Source organism: Schistocerca piceifrons, chromosome 4 (genome assembly GCF_021461385.2).
Source record: "Schistocerca piceifrons isolate TAMUIC-IGC-003096 chromosome 4, iqSchPice1.1, whole genome shotgun sequence".
NCBI lineage: Eukaryota > Metazoa > Arthropoda > Insecta > Orthoptera > Acrididae > Schistocerca > Schistocerca piceifrons.
The window spans coordinates 223,291,683-223,314,577 of record NC_060141.1 but is presented as its reverse complement, the minus strand read 5'-3'; the positions used below and the strand labels follow the sequence as shown (position 1 = coordinate 223,314,577).

Sequence of the window (22,895 nt, the reverse complement as noted above, 5' to 3'; positions counted from 1 at the left end):
ATCTGTGCATGATAAACAGCACACTGTACTCGAGTCTCTAACAGCAGAAAACATGCCACCTATTGAAACCCATAAATGACTGCAAGCAGTGTATGGCGATGATTGTATTGACATCAGTATTGTGGGATTCTGGATTGGCAGTGCTTGTAATGAAGGAAACAGTGGTATTAACCTTAATGTGTGTGACAGAGCTTTGAGTGGATGACTGTATATAGCAAACAACAAGACTCATCAGAATTCGGTTGATGAACTCAGCACAGAAAATCATTGGATAACAAAGATGCAGCTCTTAGGTAAGTGTGGCATATAATGAGAAGTGAGACTCTAGATCTGTCAACAAAATCAAACATTCTGTAGAGATGATGTCAACTAACTGTTACTCTTTGGGAGAAATGTGTTCATCACCAGGATGACTAGATTGAGAAATAAATATGTAGACATGAAGAATAAAAATGTAGAATATTGATCATGTTTGTTTTGTTTAAAAAGCTTTACAAGTTTTCGTATAAACAATTTGGAGGTAAAAATTTTCAGCATGCCCTCATATGTATAGAGATTAGTAGAAACACTAAAATAGATACAACAGGTATGGAATTGGGATTTAATCATCCACATCTTGAGTGCAGTGTTTCTTTACAGTCTCATTAACAGATGACTGCCAAAAACTATATGAACTGGTAACAGACTTGAGCTCTAATTAATACTTTCTTAGAGTATTATTTGCACACTTCAAAACTGTGAGGCTATTTTCAGAGAACATCTTAGCTGATTTCTATTAGAGAGATTTTTGAAAATCACAAAAGGGCCTACTGCATTGGGCTATTCAAAAAATGGGGTAGTCTGACAGTTCCAAGAAAATATGTAATCTGTAATCCAAATCACAGTTTTTATGAAAAAATTGAGAAATATGTAGCAAACAGCTCCATACATGATCATAAAACCAGATAGAGTGATTATTTGTGCCTGGGTAGAATGAATAGTAAAAAGACCCAAACAACTATTTGTTACTAAGGAATCAAGGTATATAATCAGCTGACAAAAGATATCAAAAACATAAAGGAACTCTATAAATTTAAAGCATATCCTAAGGAATATTTATGAAAAAATGGTTTTTATTCCATTAAAGACTTCATGCAACTTAAGATTATTACAAATATATAAGCAGGTTGACCAGTTACAAAGTAGAAAAAGAGGAGGGAATATGCTTGTAAGCAACAAATACATGAAACTTTGGAAACACAATACATTGTAGTTTGAAATTTATTCCATACGATATAAAGCCAAGGTGTATTATCAGAGGAGTCTTATGATTCATTTCTCTTGTTGGACCCAGGCTCTTCTGCCTTATGTAATGCAGTGATAAATTGTCTATATGTATATTTGTATTATAAATTTCTTATATATATCCTGTTTGTTCCATTATCTTATGTACCTCCATTATAAATGATGCACACATATATATGTGTGTAATGACAACATCCACACAAAGAAATTTGTCTATAGATGAATGAATAAACAAATAAAAATAAATAAATAAAAGTGGTTTATTCTCCATGACAGTCAGATATATTTTCAAGAAGTAATTACTAGTTTTGCCTGTGATTGACTTTTTTAAGATCATGAGAAGGAAGCAGAGTTCACTCACTTGCACTTGGCAAAAATCACATTGAGGTAGTGGTTTCCCTGAAATGCTTTCAAGTGAACTACTGTTTCCTTCTTATGGTTTGAAAATGGCCAGTGACAGACAAAATCAGTATTTTCTACTTGAAATTGTATGTGACTATGTCAGAAAATAAACTATTTGAAACAAATGTATCAACAGTCAATGATTTCACCAGTACAACATGCTTTCCAGAGATTGTTTTCACTTTGTATGGGAAAGGTGGGCATTTATACCTGATGTGATGCTTTACTTAATTATACTAATACATCAACACTTGACAAGAGTGAATTTAGGATGAGCTGTGAAATTAAAAAAAGTAAAACTAGTTTCCATATAGACTGTTTTTCCCTATATAACTAATGTGTAGCATGGAGTTTTACACTGTAATGAAAATTTATTTTATAGGAAATTTACAAATTGGAAATTCTATGATGTCATAAGCAAAGTATCTTATTAATCACTAATTCCACAATTTATTGCAATATTTTTGGGATGCATATTCTAGTTAACACTAATGGTCACATTAAACAAGCTCTTCTCAAAGTTGCTGTATTGTGTGTGTCAATAAATTAATTTAGAAGTAATGTCCACAATAATTATCAGTGGATTGAATTTCAAGGTGTCATCTTATTTGTCAGTTACATAATGTGAACTCAATATCATTCATATTAATACTTTTGTTCAATTCTTGTTTAACAACTTTCTGTGCCTGTGTTTCACATTTTTCAAAAAAGAAACAAACAGACAAGGAATTTATAATACTGGTGATAAAGCTGTTTCAACTCTTGACTATAATTTGTCCTCTGAGTTACATAGAATATTCTCTTTCTAGCACAAGATACTTTAATCCCAAGAGAGATCCATTCCCTGTTCTTGGTTTTGCTCAAATTCATACTGGTTTGTTCTAGCAGAAAAGAAGACTCTACAAATGTGTGTAAAGGGTAGCTTAATTCTGCATCTACACTGTCTACTTAGAAGATATTGTCCCATAATTTATCTCCAAACACCATGACTAAGTCATTATTTATGATTTTGTAGTACAGTATTTCTCTTCTTTGATGTGAACCTAACAAACCAGTGTATTTTGTTGTTTACATTTCACAATAAATTACTACCACTTTTACATTTAAATCAGTTAAGGGGTTGGGTCTATAATCAAAATGTCCACTCTCTTCCATTAAGTCCTGGGATCCTCCAGGCGCTCAGTCCGGAACCGCGCGACTACTACGGTCGCAGGTGTGAATCCTGCCTCGGGCATGGATGTGTGTGATGTCCTTAGGTTAGTTAGGTTTAAGTAGTTCTAAGTTCTAGGGGACTGATGACCACAGATGTTAAGTCCCATAGTGCTCAGAGCCATTTGAACCATTTGAACCTGGGATCCTCAGTGGGCACTTCACTGCGGCAAATAATGAAAAGTTGGACATCAACAATTTAGTGTCTTCAGTCACTTCTGTCTCACAGAAAATCAACACTACAGCCTCCACAAACAGCTATTAAAACTGTCTCTAGATGTTTTATGAAGTTAAAGACATCTCCTGCTGGTGGCTAATAAATTATCAGTACCATACTACAAACTTGGGTATTTTCTGACCCCCTACTTTGTATATTTTGCCTGAAAAGAAAGACATCCTGTGCCTGTCTGACCACCACATCACCACAGGGTTAGATGAGTTACAGATAAATGATTGCACTATATCAGCTTACTCATGCAAAAGTAATATGGGAAAAGGAGGAATTGTTACATATATTATGACAGAACACAAGTTGAAAAACACTGAAACGAGTAAACTTTGTAGTGACTAGCACACAGAAGTGTGTGTTTGTGAATTAATACTGAACAATAGTTCACTTTTAATTGTAACTGTATGCAGATCCCCACTGGGAAATTTTGAACTGTTTATGAGAAATATGGATTTCTCAGTGTGCTGTCTGCCAGACAGCAGCAATCAATTAACACTAGAATGGCAGATTTTCTGACATTCCTAAAATGGCAGAATGGGGTCATTCTGACCCCACATAAAATATTTTCATATCTGACTTAAACAAGTACTTCTTTTACTGTTTGTTAATCCATACCTTATTTCTAATAATCACAACAATTATTTACCATTATAAATAATAATTACTAATTTATTTGATCAACAATGTATCATACACATTTGTTGTTACTATTGCTAACAAATTTCTTAACTATAGATTTTAATTTATTAATTATTCATACAACCTTCTAGACACATTTAGTATATTAGTCCATTTTACTCTCACATGTGTTTTACAAACAGTTCGGTATTACTTTTCGCTCAAGTCATTTGAAGTCTCTAGACACATTTAGCACATGTGATTACTGTTTTACAAGCACAGTTTCTGCACACAGCTTTGTGGCACTTTACATAATTTTTGCTGGACTTGTTGGCTTTGCAGAGGCTGATTTGGCACTTCCACTGCTTTCTAGATAATTTCAGTCCTATATCCTCTTCCTTTGCCTGATGTTCTTGCTCTTTTGTTCCCTTGAGCTCCTTTGCCAGTTGAAGTATGAACTTCTTCCTTTCCATTTTCTTGTTCATTACTATGTTATAGATGACCCATGCATTTATTGCCATCATGTCCAGTATGTCGTAGAAGACATACATTTTCATAGCATTGTTTTCGTAAATGTCTTTAGCTCCTGCGCAGATTACAACACTGCCCTGCTTGTCATAGTTATATTTTACGATGTTGTTAGTTCTGCTGCTGCTAATGTTGGTTGAGTAGTAGGTTCCTCTGTTGCTACTGTTTTTTGGATGGTCCATTTGCGTGCTGCTCCTGTTTTTGCTGGTGTTTCTGCTATTGGAGATTTATATCATCCCAGTTCAGTGGCTGTCACTTTGTAATTGCATTTAATTGCTTTCCTTATTTAGTTTCCTAACCTGGCCTTTCCATTTCTGTTAAGGTGAGGCCCATGTTTCGTAAAACATTCTCTGTCAAGTGTGCTTGAGTCAATTAATTTCACATTGCTGAATAGCCTACAACTACTTTTAAGTTTCGCATTAGTTCTGTGGATTTCCTTATTCACACATGACCATTCATGTAAATCATGCCTGTGGGTAAAGTTCACCAGTAAAATCTTTGTATTTGACAGTACTAGCAAAAGACTCAAGAGCTGTTTATACATTTTCATAGCATTGTTTTCGTAAATGTCTTTAGCTCCTGCACAGATTACAACACTGTCCTGCTTGTCATAGTTATATTTTACGATGTTTTTCGTCACTTCTGTGAAACCAGCACCTGGTTTAACCATGCCTGTGACTGTCGAGTGCAACCAGAGATCATCCACAGACAGACCTTTTGTGCAGAATACACTCCAAACACACATGGTGGCTATCAGTTTCTCCAGTTCCTCAAGTGACACAGTCCAGTAATTGTTTTTAGTATCTTTCGAGCAATTGTGTATTTCTTCATTAGAGGTAGCAGTGCTTCATCAAAAATAAGACCTAAGGCACTGATGACAAAGGTGTCTACTCATTAGCAAGCATAAGCAGTTGGACCCCCTCTCTCCTTCAGAACATTCACAGCTGACCGTCTTCCAGAAGATGAATAATTTACAATCTCCCACACGATTCTATCCCCTGCAATAATATTTGTAGATGCTTCCAACTGTACTTGCTGTGATAAAAGTGGTGATGATTGACATATCATCATCAAAATCCTCTTGCACTAATCGCCCCTTGATCACATTGCCTTCATCTTCACTTGTGTCAGGTACATAAACATCATTTTCATCAGTGAAGTCAATTTCCGATTCAGCTTCACAATTCCCTAAGAGACGTAACACTTCTTCATCAGAAGTGCCTGCTGATGATACATTTTCAAAAACATGTTTCACAGACAAAGAATGCCTGAGTGACACAACATAAGCTGTGTTGGACTGGAATGTGCATGTGCCAAGTTGCAACACAGCAACTACTCTGTGCTCATTGTTGCCACTGTATTGTTGGATAATTTACTTATATTCAGAAGAGAAATTACAGTGGCGTCAAATTGACCCCTTCCACTGTTCTAAGTATACTGAATGAAGTGGAGAAGAAAATTAAAATATTTTGTAAATACTGAAACATCTTCAGAAAGAGGACAAAAAATTAGAAAAAGTAATATAATTTCATTGACAAAGTAAATAAATTGGGAATGACAATGAACGAAAAACATTCTAGTGTAAATAGTTTGTGGTGATTTCAAAGTATATTTTCGAAAGGATTCACATGAGTGTATCACCAACTTCTCCTTCGGAAATTAAAAAAAAAATTGCACGATATCTCAAATAAGGTTTCAAAATCATTTTTTATCTGGAAACATATTAATCCTACAATTTTTCCTTAGTTATTAACTTTCCAAATCGAGTTGATAAACACAGTAGGATTATAATTGACAATGTTTTCGTTGGTGAAGCTTAAAAAGCTCAAAGCAAGAAAATAACTGTTTACACAGTAACAAATGCCCTCACTGATCATGATGTGCAGTTAGGATAAATAACATAATGCCTCACAGTATGAATACTCCTCTATGGAAATTAGTTACAATAATTAATGACTCCAGGACAAATGATTTTAAGAATAGTTTACAGATAATAACATGTGATGAAATAATGAACCAAATGCTAATATTAAATTTAATCTGTTCCATGATAAATTCATATCTTTTTTTTGATAATAGTTATCCATGTCAGATAACCAGAAAGGACACTAAACAGACACTAGATACATTAAAGTATCTTGTGACAAGAATAAGTAGGGATCCTGTAGTAGTTGCACACTATAAAAACTACTCAAAATTACTAAGAAAGTTATTAAAACGTCAAGAAACCAGCAATTCTGATGACAGTCTTAAGGCTAAATGGAATGTAGTTAAACAGGAGACAGAACAACTACCCACAGAAGAAGATTACATCAAATGGAAATGCTAGAAATGATGAGTCACAAGTAGCAAGTTCATTTAATAACCATTTCTTAAATATGGTAGAAAGTGTAGGAACAAAAAGTTCAAGAGAAAAATTGTAGCACCGAGTTGAAAAAGTAGCTCTCATAAAATTCAGTCACATGAGTGTATCATCAGCTTCTCCTTTAAAAAAAAAAAAAAAAAAAAAAAAAAAAAAAAAAAAAAAAAAATACATTCTCTCAAAAATTCGAGGGTCATTCAATAATTAAAGAGACAAATTGGTCTGGAGAAAAAACTGTTAGTAGGGAAAGTTTGGTACTTTTAAGGCTTTAAGTTGGCATCACTGGCATGAGCCCTGACCAGCTGATGTATCAGCATTGTTTTGTTTATAACCTCAAAAATACATTTCAAGATGGCGAGTCCCCTTGAAACGTCCACATTAGTTGGATAATGTTCTGTTATTCGTTTTTTACTTGCTGAGGGCGAGAAACCATTGAATATATACTGTAGAATGTGTAAAGTTTATGGTGAAGGTTGTATGAATTGTGCAAATTCTTGCAAGTGGATAGAGCAGTTCAAAAATGATCGTGACTCAGTGACTGACAAACACTGTTCTGGCTGACCTGTTGCAGATTCAACTCCCTCACTTGAAAGTCGAATTGATGACATTATTCTTCCTGACCATTGTAAGACAGAGGAAATGATAGTTGATAAGTCTGAAGTTAGTACTGGTACAGTTCATAACATTATCTGTAACAGGCTGAAGTACCGCAAAACATGTGCAGGATGGGTCCCAATGGTGTTGATATGGCTACACATTGAAACAAGGTTGAGAGTGTGCGCAGAGCTAAAGGAATGTTATGAAAGAGAAGGTGAGCACTTCCTCGACAAATCTTTAACTTGTGGTGAAACTTGGGTTCACTATTATGACCCGGAATCAAAAAGACAAAGCATGGAGTGGAAGCACACCGACTCAACTATCCAGAAAAAATTCAAAACCCAAGCATCAGCAGGAAAAGTCATGTTGACGGTGTTTTGGGATACTGAACGTCCAGTTTATTGTGATTATCTCGAAGAGCAGCGTACAATGAACAGCCAATACTACTCGGATTTGATTTTAACCAAAGTGAAGCCAGCCATGAGTGAGAGACATTGTGGATGTCAGAGGAGAGGTGTGATTCTCCAGCAAGACAATGCGCTTCCTCATATTGCTCTACTAATCCATGAAACCATAAAATAATGGGCTGGAAGTACTGCCTCATTCCCCTTACAGTCCTGATGATACCCATTTGTTTGGTGCACTGAAGGAGGCATTACATGGAAAGAGTTTCCAGGACAACGAGGACCTGAAAGAGTTTGTGGTGAAATTGGTTCAAACACCAAGATAAAGAGTTCTTTGCAGCCGTAACAGAAAAGCTTCTAGGCCATTGGAACAAGTGCGCAAATGTTCATGGAGGTTTTGTTGTAAAGTAGAAAAAGTATTGTTTTGTAAAGGTAAACGCTCTTTTTCCAGACCAATTTGTCTCTTTAATTTCTGACTGGCTCTCTAAAGAGCTCATGTGGTGTTGGTGGGGTTTCCAATAGGGCAATAAAGATTTGTTCCCATACAACAAGCCCAGTCATATCCAAAATATGTAATGCATCACAAACACAAGGAATTTTTCCACAGAGAATGAAATTTGCCATTTTTAAACCCCTCTTTACGAAGGGCAATAAAAAAGATGTCAGTAACTACCGACCTGTTTTAATGCTGACTACCTTTTCCAAAATTTTTGAGAAAGTGATGTATTCTAGAGTATTATCTAGCCTTAACAACAGTAATATCTTGAGCAAATCACAGTTTGGGTTTCAGAAGGGTTACTCTACTGAGAATGCCATTTATAATTTCACTCACCAGATTTTACTAGCATTAAATAACAAAATAGCACCAGCTGACATTTTCTGCAACCTCTCTACAGCATTTGACTATGTGAATCACGGTATTCTCTTGGATAAATTGGAGCTTTATGGTATTGACAGTGCACCAAACAATGCGATAATGTCATATCCAACCAAAAGAAAGCAAAAAGGTGTACTTAGTAATTCAACCAATATGTTCTGGGGACATAATTCTGATGGAAGAGATCACATATGGGATTCCTCCAGGCTTAATTGTAGGTCCACTATTGTTGCTCACATATGCAAACTATCTTTTGCCTAATATGCAACAAGCAGAATTAGTTTTTCTTGCAGATGATACTAGTATTGTAGTTAATAAGGCATACACACCGAACAGAAGAAATGGCAAACAAAGATTTAAGATCTTAGTATCAAGTAACATCGACTAGTTTTCTGCGAATGGCCTCACACTCAATTTTAAAAAGACACAAAGACACAACATCTTCAGTCCTGCACTTCTAGGGGTACTACATCAATGAAAAGTGTAACACATGGTGAGTAAATAATAAATAGGGTGTAAACTTCAAAATTCTAAGGTGTCAATAGTGATAAGATTTTAATTGGAAAACGCACATTTTGGAACTGCTACAACAACTTAGTTAAGTCACATTTGTATTTAGAATCAGAACAAATCTTGGGGAGAGACAAATCAGTAAGTTGACATATTTTCATCCAGTAATGTAATATGGAATAATGTTCAAGGCAGTGGGGGCTCGTAAGTGTACATTCTGGGTGTTCACAAATTTTTAGATGCATAAATTTGAGAGTGTGAAATTAATAGCGTATGCTGTATAACAGTTATGCTTATCAACACTTATATACAGATACAGCCACTACCAATAACAATAACAACAGTAATAATAACAATAATAAGATGTGCAACTTATCTGACAAAAGAAAGAATTGTTTTTGTGGAAATTTGTTGTTTTGTACATAATTAAGTACAGTTCAGAGTAATAACGAAATAATAATCTTCCGCAACTCTCCATTTCGCATTTTTGTGTAAATGGGAGTTTTCGTGCTTTTCCATTTTTCGGACAAATGTACAAGATCCCTAATAGATGTACTAGTTCACGAATTTACTTCTGGGTTGAAAATCAGACATTGTTATGCTGCACGCACACAACAACTTGTGCTAACTCTACACTTCCTTGTTAAATGCCCTCTTGTACTCACGCTTATTTGATGCTGTCACTCTCTCAAGCAAATTATCTATTCTCGGAGGCCCTAGTTCCTTTGCGGCTAACTTTTCCTGGTAATTTACTTTTCTGTTCTCATATCGAGATTTTCTCTCTCCAGCAGAGTGTGCACTGATATCAGACTTCATGGCAGGTTAAAGCTGTGTGCCAGACTGAAACTCGAAACCGTGACCTTTGCTCTTCATGGTCAAGTGCTCTACTGACTGAGCTATCCAAACAGGACTCAAGATTCGTCCTCACAGTTTTACTTTTCGGGCAGCATTTTAAACACATTCAACACAGTTTATGTTTACAGTGCACAAAAATGTATATTCCCACATAGTAAACAACCAACTCCAAACACAAGGGGCTGTTTGTGGAAATAATTAAGCTAAAGTAGTGATGTCTACCAATATGGTCATTTGACTAGGAACAAATGAGACACTGAGATCCATAAGGGCGTAAAGCACACTGCCGTCGATCCCAAATTTAAATAAATATCAGAGAAACCAGTGATACAGCTTTTCGCGAATTTTCATATATACTTTGTGGACCTACAGCACAGAGATACCTGACTCACCATAAGATCAACAGATGACAGAAGCATGGATAAATGCTACAGTCTCACAGTTGACAACGACGTGCTTTAGGTACTTATTGTTCTCAGCGCCTCAAATGGATTACTGTATGATAAGATCCAAAACCTGAAATACTACAACTCATTTAGGAATCCACAAAATAGCTTTACTTTCACTACAACTTTATACTGACGTCCATCCAATTTTACTACAGTATACAGTGTGTGAATTAGCATATCTGAGGAGCATGCTATCATCTAGCAGGATTTATGCAAAGCAAAGGGGGATAAAAGTCTGATGCAGTGTGCTACCACCTGATGGCACTCATGTAGACTTCCAGCTAAGTGTAAAGGGCACATTGTGAACCATGCACATTAGTTATCAAATCTATATGCGTTTGGGCAGTAAGGCAATCACGTTGTGTGAGTAGCGCATGCGCAAAAGTTCCTTAATGGGTGCACAACTGAAGGTGTGCTTGTGACCACGATGCCAAGTTTCACGAAGTCTAGAAGGGTAGTAGCACCATAGATTTATTTATTTCTATATTTATTTGTTTATTGAGTGCCATTACTATCGCACCATGATACTGGACTTGTCATAGTACAAAACAGTATTGAATATTATATGTTTACATTATGTACAAAATCTTATCATTCATATCAACACAGCTTTATAAGAAAACATTATTCTGCTTAATTAGATTATAAAAGTATATACATACGTACAGATAAAATAAAAGCTAGCAAAACACCTTTGTTGACTTTACTAAAACTATTATATAGCAGTACTTTAGTTAAATAGGCATAGTAACAAATAGCACAGAAGTTAGGTGCATAATTAGATACATACATGGATAGAAGGAGTTTTGTTTTGTATAAGAATGCTTTGCTGATTATGAATTTTTGGTTAGAGAATCATGAAGCAGACCTATGGATTTGAGCAAAATTCCAGGTACTCATTAATGCTGTAGAAGCTGTTGCTTATTAGTAGATTTTTTAGTTCTTTTTTAAATGTATTAATGTTTGGTACTTTTTTGATATTATCTGGCAAAGCTCTGTAAAGAATTTTTGGTTTGTAAACAGAACTGTCCTGATATATTGATTTTCTGTGCACATCCCTATAATAGTCATCCCTGTTCCTTGTTTAATAATTGTGGATCTCATTATTCAAAGCTGAAACTTGATGGTTTTTAATGAGGCAGATACTTTCAGATATAACTATAGATGGTAAGGTCATGATTTTTAATTCCTTAAAGATACCTCTACATGATGCTCTGTAAACAACATCACTTATTAATCTTACACCTTTCTTTTGAAACTTGAGAGACTGCTTTGCGAAAGAGGTATTTCCCAAGAATACTATACCATACCTCAGTAGACTATGCATGTACGCATAATAAGCATTTAACACTGTTTCAGTATTGCAGTAACCTTTAAGTATTCTTAATATGTAACAGTACTTGCTTAATTTTTTGTTAATCATTTCTATATGTTTTTCCCATCTTAGATGCTCATCCACCCATAATCCTAAAAAAATTATGCAATTCTTTTGCTGAATTTGGCTATTTAATAATGGGAATTTTGCATTGATCCTTTTTTTGTTTCCTTATATGGTTGAAGTTCATCCATACAGTTTTCTTGTCATTGACAACTAGACAGTTACCTTTAAACCATTTTTCTGTCACTTCTGCTGTTTCGCCGATTTTTTGCTGCATCTTATAGTCATTCTTTCCTTTCATAATGAAGCTGGTATCATCAGCAAATAATATAGTATCAGCTGCTGAAAACTGTTGTGGTAGGTCATTAATAAAAACCAAGAATAACAATGGACCCAATACTGAGTCCTGCGGCACCCCATAATTAACTCTTTTTGTATTCAGAATGGTGCATATTTCCATCCTGAGAAATGTGAACTCTTTGTTTCCTGTCAGTTAAATATGACTTGAACCACTCATAGGACACCATAATTATATAGTTTTACTAATAGTAGATTATGGAACCAGAATGACTAGATTATGATTTATAAGATCAAACGCTTTGGAAAGGTCCAAAACAACCTACAGATCAGTTCCTTGTCCTCAATAGCTTTGTAAACAAGATATAGGAAATTGAAGAGAGCCATTTGTGTAGATTTGCCTTTTGTGAAGCCATTCTGTGCATTTACAAGAATTTTATTTTTGTTTAGGAAGTCTAGCAATCTGTTATACATTATTTTTTCAATTATTTTCGAAAATATAGATAATAATGATAATGGTCTGAAATTTTTAATGTCAAACTTGTCACCACTTTTATAAACAGGTATTACTGCCTTCAGCCCGCTTTACTTACATCTATATCCTACAAATCACTAAATACATAAAAGTTATGAAGTAAAATGGCGACAGTAAAAAGAACAATGAAACAGAGGAAGAGTGTGAAGCACGTTTAAGTTCCCAACGAACGAGAATGATCACCGTGAGAAGCAAAGAAACCGATGAATAACGAAATTAACGGACTGAAGAATCAAGAATTGCGACACAATCTTATAATAAAAGACTGCAAACTGAAGTGAGCCATGAAAATATCACTCTCCGAGAAGTGCGGACAAGGACAATTGAACAGTACAAATTGGCATTCCAGTACGACCCGATGAAAGAATATTACAAACACAAACATATCGTAATCGGAAAAATGGATAACATCCGACAATTTTGCAACGCGAACAAATTCAGTAGAGAAACACCAGGATTCTGTTGCATGAATGGAAAAATTCGACTAACACCATGGGAAGTGCCTCCGCAAGAATTTTTACATTACATGATTGAGGAAACTCCAGAATCAAAACAATTTCTTTAAAATATAAAAGCGTACATTGTCTGCTTCCAAACGACTGCTTTCGGTGTCATTTCGATCAACACTAACAGAGATGAAATCGATCATGCTGTCTCCATCCAAGGAGAAATCTATCACAACATGAAATCAATACTACCACTACCCAATGAACACTATAAATTTCTGGAAGCACATTTCATCAGAAACGAAGAAGCAGAAAATGATCAACGATGCACAAATATCAGTGGACTGAGACGGGTAGTAGCCCAAGATGTACAGAGGATCTTACTCAAGTACATATCAAGTGATTCACATATTCAAAACAGCACCAGACCGAATGATTTCTCATGACTATACATTTACAATTCGGGACGACGTCGATTTAATGCAACTCAGGTATACTAAGTAGCCATCGTAATTGTGGACAATGAAAACACAAGCCGTGACATAACTGTTCAACGAAGAAGAGGACTACAATAGAATGCAGATACACAAAACGGATTAGAAGACTGTTGCAGAAACAACGAAACAAACATGCCAAATTAAAAAAAAAAAAAAAAAAAACGCAAAATCCCAAGATTGGCGATCTTTTACAGGAGCTCAAAATTTAACTCGGACTTCAATGCGAGATGCATAACGAAACTTTGCCTCGAAACCTGGCAGAAAATCCTAAGAAATTCTGGTCGTATGTGAAATATGTTAGCGGCAAGAAAAAATCACTGCCTTCTCTGCGCGTTAGCAATGGAGATACTATCGAAGACAGTGCTGCCAAAGCAGAATTACTAAACACAGCCTTCCGAAATGCCTTCACAAAAGAAGACGAAGTAAACATTCCAGAATTCGAATCAAGAAGAGCTGCCAACATGAGTAACGTAGAAGTAAATATCCTCGGAATAGTGAAGCAACTTAAATCACTTAATAAAAGTAGGTTTTCTGGTCCAGGCTGTATACCAGTTAGGTTCCTTTCATAGTATGCTGATGCATTAGCTCCATACCTAACAATCATATACAACCGTTCGCTCGGCAAAAGATCCGTAACCAAAGACTGGAAAGTTGCACAGGTCACACCAATATTCAAGAAAGGTAGTAGGAGTAAGCCACTTAATTACAGGGCCATATCGTTAACGTCGATATAGCAGGATTTTGGAACATATATTGTGTTCGAACGCTATGAATTATCTCGAAGAAAAAGGTCTATTGGCACAGTCAACATGAGTTTAGAAAACATCGTTCCTGTGAAACACAAATGGCTCTTCATTTGCATGAAGTGTTGAGTGGTATTGACAAGGTATTTCAGATGGATTCCGTATTTCTGGATTTCCGGAAGGCTTTTGACACTGTACCAAACAAGCGGCTTGTAGTGAAATTGCGTGCTTATGGAATTTCGTCTCAGTTATGTGACTGGATTTGCGACTTTCCGGCAGAGAGGTCACAGTTTGCAGTAATTGACAGAAAGTCATCGAGTAAAACAGAAGTGATTTCTGGCGTTCCCCAAGGTAGTGTTATTGGCCCTTTACAGTTCCTTATTTATATAAACGATTTGGGAGACAATCTGAGCAGCCATCTTAGATTGTTTGCAGATGACGCTGTCGTTTGTCGACTAAGAAAGTCTTCAGAAGATCAAAATAAATTGCAAAACGATTTAGGAAGATATCTGAATGGTGCGAACATTGTCAGTTGACCCTAAATAACGAAAAGTGTGGGGTCATCCACATGAGTGGTTGCACGATAAATCAGTCTAATCTAAAGGCCGTAAATTCAGCTAAATACCTAGGAATTACAATTAAGAACAACTTAAACTGGAAGGATTACATAGAAAATGTTGTAGGACCGACGGAGTACATCCAAAAAGTTCTGAGAACGGCAGCACGTTTTGTATCATCGCGAAATATGGCAGAGAGTGTCACTGAAATGATACAGGATTTGGGCTGGACATCATTAAAAGAAAGGCGTTTTTCGTAGCGACGGAATCCTCTCACGAAATTCCAATCACCAACTTTTTCCTCCGAATAGTTTGTTGACACCGACCTGCATAGGGAGAAACGATCACCACGATAAAACAGGGAAATCCGAGCTCGTGCGGAAAGATATAGGTGTTCGTTCTTTCCGCGCACTATACGAGATCGGAATAATAAAGAATTGTGAAGGTGGTTTGATGAACCCTCTGCCAGGCACTTAAATGTGATTTGCGGAGTATCCATGTAGATGTAGATGTACGTACGCTCATTTCCATTTTACCGTTCATAAGATGCCCTCCGGTATTGGTTCAAATGGCTCTGAGCACTATGGGACTCAACATCTGTGGTCATAAGTCCCCTAGAACTTAGAACCTAAGGACATCACACACACCCATGCCCGAGGCAGGATTCGAACCTGCGACCGTAGCAGTCGCGCGGTTCCTGACCGAGCGCCTAAGAACCGCTAGACCACCGCGTCCGGCCCTCCGGTGTTCATTACTATTTCTGCACGGAGAGGACGGATGTCATTTTAATTTGAAACAAATCCAACCGACACAGGCGTAGATATAAACAAAAAAGGCACTGCCAAGGAGTTCTACGCTTACCGTTTAATGATAGACAATGAAACAAACGATCACGTTCCCAAAACACGCCGTTTATTCCAACAATTCATGGTAGATTTGTATACAAAAAGAGAAGCGGAACGGGTGCTTTCCGTAAGACTCAACCAGAAGAACTAAGCACGGAAGAATACATCCACCTTCAGGATGTCATTATAAATGATGGAAACACTGACGAGATCGGGACAATGGTAAGCTTACCGTCATCATACATAAGTCCAAGACATGCACGAATTCACTCAAGATGCCATGACCTGCATAAGAAAATGTGGTCTAACTGACCTCTTCATAGCTTTCACATTCAACTCGTCGTGGCCTGAAATCAAAGAATAACTAAGATGCGGTCAATCCCACATGCATCAACACGACATAATAGCCGGAGTTTCCCGACAAAAACAAATGAGATTAACTGAAGTCATCACAAAACATCACATCCTTGGAACTGTCAGATGCTGAATGTACACAATCGAAAGGCAAAAACGAGGACTGCCTCACTCACAAATCACATATGGCTGCACGACAGAATTCCTCTCACAAATATCAACAAAATCATCAAAGCTGAATTTCCCAACCTACAAGCGTCAGTACTTGGATGACACGAAAACCGGAGTTGATGGCTATCCCAAATACAGAAGACGATCACCAAAAAACGACGACTGCACAGCAAAAATACGAATAACGAGGCAGCGACGAACTGGAAACAGATAATCAATGGGTAGTACAGTGTAAAACACTACTTTCCAAAATATTCCAAGCACACCTAAACGTAGAATACTGTACTTCAGCGAAATCCATCAGAGGAAATTGACATGGTTATTTCAAAATGCCAAAGACAGCGAACAACAAAATGGAAACAACGAGATCCTCATCTACCAAATGGGACGATACACCAACAGTAAAGAAGCAGCATGGCGGATTTTCAGTTTTCCCATACACGAATACGAACCAGGCATGCAACATCTAGCAGTAGATTGGAGAATGGACAGAGAGGTTACTCCACAAAAGACACCGCCAGAAACATTGCAAGCGAACCATCTCAGAACACAACATTAACAGCTTTTTATCAACTGTGCTAAAAGGATCCATTCGCGAAAACATTTTGCCTACTATATGTCGACCTCCCTGCCTATTATATGTGGAACACATCAAGAAAAATCTTTCAACGACGAATACATGGAATTCCAGTAGATCATTCAGGAATCGTGAAAACTGGCGCACTAGGCCGAGTATACACCGTACATCCGAACAATATGGAATGTTTCTATCTCCAGATGTTGCTACACGAAATACGGGGACCAAAAATTTTCACAGATCTCAAGACTGTTGACGGTTACTTGTGACATACGTACAGAGAAGCATGCCAATGCTTAGGACTATTGGAAAACGACAACCACTGGGAATTAACACTGCAAGAAGCCTTACTCACAGCTTCAGCTGAACAAATGAGAGAAGTATTCGCCGTAATTCTAACAGCATGTAACCCATCGAATCGAAACAGCTATGAGACTTCTTCATAGAGTGTACGAATCCGACAAGCACATCCTGAGCTGAACAACGAATTCAACGACGGCACCTTCAATGAAGCATTCAGTCGCTTAGAAGATAAATGTTTCGTAACAAACAAACAGATCTTCGTACAACTAGAGATGCAAGCACCACGAAAAGATTCTATCAGTGTGCTAAACTTCGAAATTGCGAAGGGAAAAAGTTGCAGTATCAACGAGCTACTTTAATACGACATTGCTCACAAGAAACCACTCCTCAGTGACAATCAAAAGGAAATTTACAATCTTATCAAAGTTCGGATCGACCACAACACTGGCGGAATAATTTACTTGGGCGCACCAGGCGGCACCGGGAAAACGTTTCTAATAAATTTATTGCTTGTGGAAATATGTGCAAAACAACACGTCGCACTTGCACTGGCATCGTCGTTATTGCAGCCACAGTTTCAGAAGGAGGACGAACTGCCCGTTCCGCCCTACAACTAGCGTTGTATACAGCCGAACAACAGTTCCCGGTATGTACAATTTCAAGAGCATCTGGACGGGGTGAACTTCTAAAGAAAGCTAAAATTATCTATAATAATCTATAAAAAAAAAATCACTCGAAGCCATGGACAGAAGATTACAAGACTTGCGAGGAAGCTCTGAAGTTATGGGAGGAGATTTAATCATACTCTCAGCAGACTTTCAGCAAACAGTTCCAGTTATTCCCAAGTCATTATCACGAGACGAGACCAACTCATGCTCAAAAGGAGTCACATCCCTGGCCACGCTTACAAATATTGGGACTAAGAAAAAGTATGAGAGCTGAACTATCAAAAGACAAAACAACAGAACATTCTGCTCATCCTTACAAACAGCTGAAGACACATATCCTATTGACAAGACGACAGGCCTCATTAAACTCAACAGCGACTTCTGCAGTATAGCTGCTGCTGGAAACGAATTCGCCAACCAAATTTTTCCAAATATTGTCCACAACTATACTAATACGGACTGGCGATTTTAAAGGGCAGTTTTGGCAACTGAAAACTCTTGTCGACAACATTAACTGTAATATTGAAAAGAAAATTCCCGGTGAAGTGAGAATATACAGATCGATCGACACGATGGCAAACGTTGAAGAAAGCTTTAGCTTCCCCACAGAATTTGTAAACTCTTTGCAAATACCAGGAATGCCATTACACCGCCTTCGACATAAAATTGTATCTGCGTTAATACTACACAGAAATCTCAACTCACCAAAACTATGTAATGGAACAATTATGAATGTCAAACAGCTATCGAATAACATCATCGCAAACCGATCTTATGACTGGAAAGTACAAACGACACACATTATTTATCCTCAGAATACCACTGATAGATACAGACTTTACAGACGAATGGAAAAACTGGTAGAAGCCGACCTTGGGGAAGATCAGTTTTGATCCCGTAGAAATAGGGAACACATGAGGCAATACTGACCCTACGACTTATTTTAGAAGCTCGATTAAGAAAAGGCAAACCTACGTATCTAGCATTTGTAGACTTAGAGAAAGCGTTTGACAATGTTGACTGGAATACTCTCTTTCAAATTCTGAAGGTGGCAGGGGTAAAATACAGGAAGCGAAAGGCTATTTACAATTTGTATAGAAACCAAATGGCAGTTATAAGAGTCGAGGGGCATGAAAGGGAAGCAGTGGTTGGGAAGGGAGTGAGACAGGGTTGTAGCCTATCCCCGGTGTTATTCAGTCTGTACACCGAGCAAGCAGTAAAGGAAACAAAAGAAAAATTCGGAGTAGGTATTAAAATACACGGAGAAGAAATAAAAACTTTGAGGTTCGCCGATGACATTGTAATTCTGTCAGAGACAGCAAAGGACTTGGAAGAACAGTTGAACGGAATCGACAGTGTCTTGAAAGGAGGATATAGGATGAATATCAACAAAAGCAAAACGAGGATAATGGAATGTAGTCGAATTAAGTCGGGTGATGCTGAGGGCTTTGGTCGAAGTAGAGAGGATATAAAATGTAGACTGGCAATGGCAAGGAAAGCGTTTCTGAAGAAGAGAAATTTGTTAACATCGAGTATAGATTTAAGTGTCAGGAAGTCGTTTCTGAGAGTATATGTATGGAGTGTAGCCATGTATGGAAGTGAAACATGGACGATAACTAGTTTAGACAAGAAGAGAATAGAAGCTTTCGAATTGTGGTGCTACAGAAGAATGCTGAAGATTAGATGGGTAGATCACATAACTAATGAGGAGGTACTGAATAGGATTGGGGAGAAGAGGAGTTTGTGGCACAACTTGACTAGAAGAAGGGATCGGTTGGTAGGACATGTTCTGAGGTGTCAAGGGATCACCAATTTAGTATTGGAGGGCAGCGTGGAGGGTAAAAATCGTAGAGGGAGACCAAGAGATGAATACACTAAGCAGATTCAGAGGGATGTAGGCTGCAGTACATACTGGGAGATGAAGAAGCTTGCACAGGATAGAGTATCGTGGAGAGCTGCATCAAACCAGTCTCAGGACTGAAGACCACAACAACAACAACACTGATCTCTACTGAACTGCCATTCTAATTTAAGATACTGCAATTTCCAATCAAATTAGTCTACAGTTTTACAGTTAAGAAAGCGCAAGGACAAACTTTAAAATATTGCGGCATCAACATCAAAGACTCCTGCTTCTCTCATGGTCTACTAAATGTAGCTTGCTCTCGAGTAGAAAATTCGAAAAATTTGTACGTATACACCCCAGATAACAAAATGAAAAATGTTGTTTATAAACAAGTAGTGTAAATAGCTAGAATATGATTTCAATAACAAAATTTACCTCTTATACTTTAACAAGTGCTGTAAATAGAACACGTTTTTAACTTTTTTTTTTACCTCGCATATTTAAAAAGTTTCTCGTTTTATTTCATCTACCACACATTCTCATATCTCCTCCCTCAGCGAAGCTGGGTACTCCAGCTAGTATAACTATAAGCAATAAGAAATAAAATAGAAAACTAGAAATGTCTGTGGAATTTTGTTATTAAGAAGGATGAAATACTTTGCATATAAATTTTCGATTTGAACCGAACTAAACCTCCGCACACAATTTAAATTTGTTTAACCACCTTTAGTCATCATACATGCTAGAGATGTTGATACTGGTTGAATGTAAATAATGCACCCAATTAAAGATAGCAAATCATGTTAGCCAACAATGAAATGCCGCACAGGTGGTAAGTAAAAATCAAACCAAAGAAATTTATAAACAACGAGTCAAAATGTAAGGTCTTCTTGTATGACTCACAGATTCTTAATTGACTAACTTCCGTTTTGTAAAGGCGATTTTGAACATCTTTTTGATAGTCTTTACTGAAAGTGCGTGTGAAGGAATTGTACTAAAAAGTTTAATGCCCAGTTATAAATAATTATTTTGTTTTTTCCTAAGTCGACGAACGACATGGAAACTTTATTTTTTTTCGTTTTTACCTCGAACCAAATAATTAATAAAACATATATAAAGCTTGCAACTTTAACTCCCTTTTCATTTTCTTTTTCATCCACATTCAACGTTGTTTCCTACATATTTGCTAGTAACGTAAGAAAAAATATTGTATATCGATTTCTGAAATTTTTGTACTTACTTCTGTCACATTACAGGTATATGGAGGGTGTGCATTTACCAAAATGCATAAACAGTATAACACCAGAAAATAAACTAGTTTCATGGTCGAAAGATTTACAGCAGCAGCAGTGTAACTCAGCAATTTCCTTCCGCTGTACTCGCGACGACTGACGATACGAACAAGGCACCGCTAGTATTATAGTGGGAGTCATTGGCGGTGACGTTGTGATTGATCACGGGGGGGGGGGGTCTTGGCAGCAGCTGAGCGGCTATTGGCTTATTGCCTTACGCCTCGATGGCGTTGGAACCATACGGCGTGTCTGGTAATGTGTACGTAAAACGAAGCGCGAGATTATACCGAAGAAAATTATCCTGCCAATTGCACAGCAGCAGGAAAGAAAACAAACAAGATGGCGAAAACTTTCACAAGATTAGAACGAAGGAAGTTAAAACCATCAGTGTTGTCGCTCTGTAACTAGTTACACAAAGATAGAAAAATTACTCGGAAATGAATACTGTTCATTATTTTTTTTTTGCCGTTTCAAAGATGGGTACAGCGCGTGAAGAATGATTTCTTACAGGCCCCTGTGCGAACTTTCTGTAGTAATTTCTGGTTCTCTGCCTTTAGTGGCACATTGGTGCCTGCAAAATAATCTGAAGATAATTTTTTTCTTCTTTCTTCTTAGTTAACTGAGATGTTTAACCATTTATCCAACTTTCGCACGAAGGAAACACGTCAGGTAAGAAATTCACGTCGCCCATCTTTGCGCACGCTTCACGCCTCCTGTCATTCTTATTCTTGTCCCTCTGGGAAACGGAGTGAGTGAAAAGTGATTGACTGTGTGCCTCTGTACAAGACCTAGTTCCCTTTACTTTACCTACAAAGATGTTAACACACTTATGTGAGATGACCATTGGCTACAACAGAACCATTCAGCACTCTCTATCAAATGCTGCTTCTCAATAGCGTTTTGTCAAACGACCGTCTTCTAACACTACAAGGATTCCCTTCTAAGTTCACAGAGTACTTCTGTAACACACTTGTACTACCGAACCGTGCAGTATGAAATGTAGTAACACGCCTATGAACTGCTTCGATGTCTTCCTTCACTCCGACTTGCTGGGATTCAGAAAGACTCTTAACAAGACGGTGTCCAAAAATGGGTCGCACCAATTTTTTGTACACGGTGTCCCTTATACTACGTAGATGTTAACACTCTCCCAGAAAGCTACTAAAAATTCCCAGTCGTTCATCCGCCATCTCTAAAGCTGAATCTGTGTACCTACTCGTTCTATTTCTTTTCGTTTCGTAATCTTACTCCCAGATAGTTAGCCGACATGCCGCTAATACTTCAAAGATTGCTGGTCTCACAGCTTGCCAGAACGCCTGTTATGTAAGCGAGAATACCGGGCAACAGCGTTGGCCAGCGGCCGATAGACGTAGTGTACAATAATGTTGTGCAACGTTACTGAATTTTTTCCTACAGTGCTCAATAAAAATGTGCAATATTCAGTATGGTTAGAAATTATGGACGATCAAGGAGCTGCTGCTGTGGCAGTTGCTCTACTTGAGGTTCAATGACATAAATGTCAATCAGAATATTTTACTTGCTGGTGCAACATCTGATCTGCACAGCGACAACACTATGCTTGTTCCATAGAGTAAATATCTCTGGAGTGAGCACTTACATGCGCAGAACAGATTTTGTGTTGTCAACATACATTGCCGGCCTGGGCACGTGATCTCGGGACGTCGTGTGTTTGTTCGTATAGCGCCCTGTATATTTAGAATGTCACTACGTCCCTAGTACAGACGGATTCTTTTCGTACGTGTCGTGGATTATTTATATATGTTGCGCAGACATTTTAACAGTATACACTTGATACCGGGAATAAACCAGCTACGTAACTTTTAAGGGCAAGTGATACTACATTCAGCTTCTTTGCGATAGGTGTCATAGTTCAGATGCACTCGATTTTTGGTAGTTTTTGGTATGATACCGCACTTTATAGTATTACAGAGCCTGAAGTACATTTTCGCAGTGATAGTCCTGCAAAACGACTTGACAGTACGTTAGTACTTTCGCAAGTGTCCGAAAAACATCGAATTTACCACACATTAGCGATTATATC

At 37.4% G+C, this 22,895-nt stretch overlaps 1 protein-coding gene across 1 annotated transcript in view; it reads right to left on the bottom strand.

Moving 5' to 3' along the window:
- LOC124794647 (cystatin-like) overlaps window positions 1–20,944 on the bottom strand; it is a 107,365-nt gene extending 86,421 nt beyond the window's left edge. The window contains exon 1 of the mRNA XM_047258164.1: window positions 20,782–20,944. Within this exon, the coding sequence (XP_047114120.1) occupies window positions 20,782–20,865 (84 nt within the window). The 5' untranslated portion in view covers window positions 20,866–20,944. The remainder of the gene's footprint in view (window positions 1–20,781) is intronic.
- Window positions 20,945–22,895: the final 1,951 nt, after the last annotated feature.